The sequence below is a fragment of the Chinchilla lanigera genome, unplaced genomic scaffold (genome assembly GCF_000276665.1).
Source record: "Chinchilla lanigera isolate Chin_1 unplaced genomic scaffold, ChiLan1.0 scaffold00013, whole genome shotgun sequence".
NCBI lineage: Eukaryota > Metazoa > Chordata > Mammalia > Rodentia > Chinchillidae > Chinchilla > Chinchilla lanigera.
The window spans coordinates 16,083,279-16,089,964 of record NW_004955414.1 but is presented as its reverse complement, the minus strand read 5'-3'; the positions used below and the strand labels follow the sequence as shown (position 1 = coordinate 16,089,964).

Sequence of the window (6,686 nt, the reverse complement as noted above, 5' to 3'; positions counted from 1 at the left end):
GCCCCTGGGAACCAAGGGGGCTCGAGCGCCTCTGCCTCCCGCATTCCGCCCAACCTGCGCAGCGCAGGCCGCGCCCTCTCCCGGGCTGCACCGAGCCAGGACCGCCGCTTCGCTCCGATCCCCCGCGCGAGCACGTGGTGCTGGCCGCGGGTGGAACGGCCCTCCCCCCAGGCACGTCGCGGCCCGCCCCCTTGTGAGGTTATAAAGTGCGCGCTCCCAGCGCCAGAGTTTAGCGGCCGCCCTCTCGCTCGTTGGTCTTCGGCTGTTCACGCTGCCCGGCCCCAGCTCCCGGTGCCTCAGCCGCGCCGCTTGGGCGCCGTCCGCGGGCTCCCTTGCTCTGCGCGAAGCCCTGGCCCTAGCGGCCAGGGCATGGGCCAGAGGCGTGGGGCGAGGCGGCTTCTCGCGGGGCCGTGACTTGCAGCGGCTTCAGCATGAAGACCCTCATAGCAGCGTACTCTGGGGTCCTGCGAGGTGAGCGTCGGGCCAAGGCTGCGCGAAGTGAGAGCTCCAGTGGAAGATCGGTGCTGTCCCGTGAAGGGTCGGGAAGATGGGGTGAGTGTCTGTCACACCTGGAGACTTTGATCCTGGTAGTGCGCAACTGCAGGATTTCCAGGAAAGGGCTCTGAGGCAGGCTGACTGGTGCTGGAGGACTGGCCACCTCCAGATGTGTTCCAGCTCCTTCCTTTTCCTTTGGGGAAGCCCACGGCCTGCCCCAATTATCTGGGTCCGTGATAAAGGCAGAATCATCATTATCTAGCCTGGTTACCCACTCTGATCCAGGCAGTTTGGCAACCTAGTCGAGTCCGGGTTCGTTCTCCATTCTGGCACTCATCTCTTTTTTCGACTCATCTCTGTTACATCACCTCCTGTCTCCCAGGTGATGAGAATGACACCATCCACCCTTCCCAGTTATTAGGAGCCTGGGAGAACACCTCTCCTGTCCCCAGTACTGCTTCTGACCCCTGGAAGTTTTCTCCCCATCCCCTCACCAGGTGGAGTGAGCTTAGACAGCAAGAGACTGGAGGAGGTAGGGTGGCAAGGGTTTTGCAGTCCCCTGAAACAACTGCTGGCTGGGGACCGTGTCTGGCTGGGGACCGTGTCTGCCAGTCCAGACCCAGGGACCCACTCAGCGGCAACTTAGAACCCTGCATACTTAGAAGGCCGGGTCGGGGGAGAGGTGAGGTGGGTGAATGCTGGGTGTCTTCCAGGGTGGAACTGAGGCCCTCCAGGAATCCAGGGCACAATTGAAATCAAGTGCCACAAATTTCCCTATGCAAGGAGAAACACTCCTTCCATCGTCATGCTTGTCTATAATGGGAGAAACTGAGCCAGGGGGAAGCATTCTGCCTAGTTTCCTTAGCAGATGCCTTGAGTGGGGGATTGAATACAAACCCAGGAGACCCTGGAAGTCATCCCAGCCATCCCGGTCTGCAAGTCTGTCAGGCATGAAGTCTTTCTGTCCTAAGTCTTTTTTTTTTCTGCTCGTTAAACTTCTGCTACTTAGATTTTTCTTTAGCAACTAATAATTCCCTGCTCTTTTCACCTTTGTTATAAAAAAAGAGCTAGTGATAGAAATCTTGGGACAGAGAAGAAGAAAATAAGAATCACTGGTAAGTCACCTACCCAAAGATAGCTTCCAATTCATATTGTAGAATATTTATTTATAATTTTTCTTCTATATATATTGTAGATAAAGTTGAGGACATGCTGGAAATAGAGCTCTGAATCCTGGTTTTTTTCCCTCTTGATGTTACGTCCTGACTATTTCCTGTTGTTAACCAAAATTACTTTTAATATATTAGTGGCTTCAAGGTAACCCATGCTGGAGCTGTATCGGAGTTTAGCTGTCCTGAGCACTGACATTGTTCCTCGATGATTGCTCTGGTTATCTGCCCTTTTGGTCTGGATGCTGCTTGTTCCCTTGGAGAGGTACTGAGCTGCTGGTCCCATGCTTGAGTGACCAGCCTGAGCTGTCTCATGCATCAGTTCAGCATCCTGTGATACCCTCTTCTATCGCTTATAGTGCTTTTCTGTTCACTGTGCCCTTCAATGCCCTTAACAGGGAAGGAAAGTAAATGCCTGCGTCTCTACTCTTAAAATGTTTTGGTCTCCAGATATTAGGACAGGGTGCTCCCTTCGGTGGTCTTTCCTGGGGATCCCTTTCCTGGATTCTGCTCTCCACAAACTGTGAGCTTTGTCTTTCAGGAACCAAGGGACCTTAGCTCTAAATGACATAAAGTTTGTTACTCAGGAGAATTTGTATTCTAGCAGGTGGTTTTGATCAAGTCCCATAAGAGCATATCAGCACCATTTCCCCATATTGTTATCAGATCTTGAAAATATAATATTTAAAAACTGGGTGTGAGAAACTATAGCATGGAATGTAGCAAGAGCTAATGTGCAAACCAGTCAGTTTAGGTCTTCAGAGTCGACTTTGGTGAAACACTGGGTGGGGTATGGGAGGTGCTCAAGCAGATTTTATATTATCTTAGTATCTCCGTTCGTCCTGCTTTCCACATCTTCAGCCCTTGAAGACACTTCCCAATGGCCCAGTTTGCCTCTGCAGTTAAATTCCCAGTGTGGTGAAGTAGTGAGCACCTGTCACTGGCAGTATTCAAGGAGAGACCATGGATTCTGTGAAGGATGTGATGGGTGAGAGATTGCAGTAGATACTTTGGTGCCTGCTTTCTTTGTTGCAGTGTGGGTAGAGGAATGGGAGGATATTGGGGGAGGGAGTGTGTATGTTGGTGTCTTCTGATCTCTGAAAGACAGTCTTGGTCCTGGTACGTAGGCTGCTGAGTAGCTGCACCGGCATCCCTGCTTCTGCCCCTGCATGGCTCTTCACGGCTGAGCCCTTGAATGTTTACCTGTATCCTCAGAGTTCAGCACAGGACCAAGCATGAGGTGGTGACAGTAAAATTCTGAGCTGACGTATTTTGTGGGGCATTAAGAGCAGGAACTGGGATGGGATTATGGAGGGGGCAGATTTTCACACAATACAAGAACCCTTCCTAACAGCTGTCGATGACTGTGCAGGCTCTGGTGATGCAGATGGAGTTCCCCATTTGTGGGGCTTTGCAAATAGGGGCTTGTGGGAGGTGGGTAAAACAAAGTATCTAGATTGCCAGGGAGGGCCAGGGCTGTAGCTCAGCGGTGCAGCGCTTGTCTGGCAAGCATGAGGTCCTGAGCTCGATTCCCAGTACCCACAAGAAGAAAAAGAAGGGATTGTTAGGATAACTCTGGAGCTAAATCGCAGAAAGAGAGCATCACTCTCACGTTCCCCCTCCCTCAATTTTGGGTAGTGTTTCTCCTCCCTTCCATCACTTCCCTAGCTGCAGAGACTACTTTTGGGTTACCTGAGTTACCAAGGGCTCTCCTGGGCTGGGGAAGGAGGGCCAAGAGTAATATTTTATTAGCAAGCTGAGTGACTCAGCTGCCAGTGTGGAAATCCAGCCACACCCCTGTCCTCCTGCCACCAAATTCAGTGCAAGAATTTGAGTCATACCAACGTAGATATCTATTAACGCAGGACCTGGCTCTACTTTCTTGGTACAGAAAGTACCAGGGGTCCCCTGAGAGAAGGGTCTTATCTAGGGGTACAAAGCCAGGCTAGAACCCGAAGCCGTCTCGCAGTCTGTGGCTGTGCCTCTTTAAACAAGAGGAGTGTGGTGCGGCCTGGAAGGTTGAGTGCTGCACAGTGTGGGTGCTATGCACTTTGCTGAATTGCTGAACAGTGAAGGTTGCTCTTGGTCCCTTTGATGGGGGCCCAAGCTTTGTGAGGAAGCTCCTCACACTGCCCAGCTAGAGATACCAGCAGCCCCCAGAGCTTCTGCTCGCAGGTAGACTGCTTATCACCCCCATCCCCATACTTGATACCTTCCAAACTCCTCCTCAGAGCCTATGAGGCTACATGAATGGCCCTCCACCTCACATCCTTCTGTCCGCCATGCTACGCGCCTCGCTGTAGACATGCCAGCACTGCCCCAGTTCAGTTCATTCCTGTGGCAGGGCCTTTGTGTGTGCTGCCTTCCTGCCAGATCTTGGCATGGTTGGCTCCTGAACACTCAGTGTCCTCTCTGAGGCCTTCCCTGGCCACCTACGTGGAGAGCCACCCCCAGTCACCACATCATTTGCTCTCATGGCTCTTATCATTATCTAAATTATTATGTGCGTTTATCTGTTAAGATAGTTGTCTCTTCCATAAGAATGTCACCCCTTGGGAACAGGGGCCTCGTCTGTCTTAGTGTGTGTCCTGCATCTAGTGTAGGTGTGTCCCTACTATCTACCACAGTCCGTGGCAGGTAGCAGGTACTCAGTAAATATTAGTTGACTGAATGAGTCACTAATGGGACTTCCCTCTTCCTCTCTGGCATGAAGGCTTGCTTTCAGCTAACGTGTGTTTCCTCGAATCTTCCCCAGGCCTCTTTTCCTACCTATTCTGGGTGCTGGGGCTACAGCTGGCGCTTGCCCTAGACACATGATCTGGCCACAAGCTGGCGCCTGGGGCTGGGTGTTGAGTGGGTGGGGCCAAACTTGACACAGTTCACCCTCATGGCTTACAGAGTTTAGAAGCCAGAGAGCTAGGATTCCAGCCCTGCTTCTTCTCTGGAACATGGCTGGATGTCTCAATTCACTCCCCCTAGCCCCTGAAATAGAGTTGGAAATCTCAGACTCTCGAGGTACAAGGTTTAGGTTAAGGTGGACAGAAAGAGCTTTATAAACTAACTTTGTGACATTCATGTGAGGGAGTCCTTGTCATTTGTTCTGTATAACCTGCAGCAATCCCCACTGCTATGGAGAATAACATACTCCTCTCTGGGGCATCCATGAAAGCCTCACCAAAGTGGGGAGCTAAGGTATGGGCCAATCAGTGCATTGACTGGACACGTTCTGTGTGTCTGCCAAGATCCATCCCTTCAAGGAAACAAGAGCAGGGCACACAACATGATGGTAGGGAGTGATCTGAGCCATGACAGGGAACAAAGGCGCAACTGTGATGCCTAGAAGGGAGGATGAGGGAAGTAAATCACTCTGGGATCAGAGAGGTCTTCTTGGAAGAGGTGTCATTCAGTCTGGATCTTGATATTGCACAGATGTTAGCAAGGCAGGCGAAAACATTCAGATATGAGGAATAGCATAAATAAAGGCATGTGATTTGGGTAGAAGGGGCAGTCTGACTGCCGACCAACCTGGGCAACAGCCCTGCTTCTGGGTATCAAAAAGCAGAGACAAAAGGGACAGCATGTGTTGTCCAGGCCTGTGGGGGTCACCTCCATCTGCCTGGGGAAGAAGTGAGAGCCCGTCTAAAAGGAGCCTTGTGTAGTCGGAGTTTCCTGGTCTCTACCAGTCCTGGAGACTTGTGGTATGGAGCTGCAGTTGGCCAATGGGATCTTGCCTAGAAGTCAGGTGCAGGGTCTGTGCAGCCCCCACTCTGCCACTGTCCTGCCTCTGCATGGCAGGGCCTCCTGTATGAAAGGAACAAAAGGTGATGAGAGTATCTTCAAAGGAACAAATGGTGCTGAACTTGGACCCTTTGGGGAACCCTAAACTCCTAAACTCCTTTCCTTAATATAACAGCAGCTACAGTTTGGAGCCAAGGCCAGGAGCCTGGCTCTGCACCTGCTTCCCGTGTGCCTTGGGCAAGACCCTCTCCATGTGGGGCCTGGCTTTCTCTGGTGTCCGGTGAGGAGTCCTGGGTGAGAGGAACCCTGTTTCTCTGCTAGAGTTCTGCCCCAAACTTCTGTAGGTCAGCCTCTTCCTTACTCTTGTCCTTAGCTTCTCCTTGTGGAAATGGGCTGTCTCCTGCTTGGGGCCCAGGTAAGTGCCCTAGAAGAACCTATTTACCCACACGCACCATGTGTTGTCAAAGAGGACTATTTTGGGGACTCTTTGGTGACACCCAGGCAAACTGGTAGTATTGCCATGGCAACTACTCCCACGCCAGTATTTTTGAATGTGCTAGGTCAGAAAGTGGAAGTGGGGTCCTTGGCAGTCACTTAAGTACTCAAGCTTCTGCTCCCTCTCCCTTCCAGGCCTTGGCAGACGCTGTGTGCAGAACGCTACCCCTTGGGGTCCTGACCCTTCGCCTTCCTCTTGTCAGCCTGGCATTTGCCTAAGCTGTTACTACCCCAGGAAGGCAGCCCTGAGAACACCCACCCAAGCTCGGCTGGGGGCCTTCCCTGGGTTCATGTCCTTGGCATTCTATTCACAGCCCTGCTCCTCAGCTCTGTGTTTGAGAAGCAGAGGAGAGGCAGGTTCTAGAAGCCCCACTTCTAGCACAAGGCACTTAGAAGGCACATGTCAAATAAGCATGAGCTTTGGATGCCAGCTTCTCTCCCTTCCTCTGGACGCTTCGCTATTGACCCTGCCTGTATCCTGCCCCCTCCACCTAGAGGAGACCTTTTCTTCTTACTTCCTCAGGATGCTCTTTTTGACTCTGGCATGGTGCAGGTCAGTGAGCTGTGAAGTGGGTGTATCTCTGTTCTTGTCTAGGCCTTTTTTATTCATTATATTCCTTGTGAGCATCTAGTCACTCAGCAAATGCTGATGGAATGCCTGCTCTGTGCCTGACCCCACTTTAGGCACAGGAACCCAGAAGGAGACATGATTCCTGCAGACAAACCCACACCTCTCTCGTAGTGAGAAAGGCTGCGTATAGGAGCAAGGTTGGGCTCGCAGGTTGTGGG

The 6,686-nt window shown here is 51.8% G+C and overlaps 1 protein-coding gene across 2 annotated transcripts in view; it reads left to right on the top strand.

The window, feature by feature from the left end:
- Positions 1-237: 237 nt before the first annotated feature.
- The window catches only part of Dgat2 (diacylglycerol O-acyltransferase 2), a 29,947-nt gene continuing 23,498 nt past the window's right edge, over positions 238-6,686 (top strand). The window contains exon 1 of one of the 2 annotated variants that reach the window (XM_005379877.2): positions 238-552. In XM_005379877.2, the coding sequence (XP_005379934.1) occupies positions 432-552 (121 nt within the window). In that variant the 5' untranslated portion in view covers positions 238-431. Of the gene's footprint in view, positions 553-2,533; positions 2,653-6,686 lie in introns of those variants that run through there. The other variant, XM_005379878.2, reaches the window with a different exon arrangement.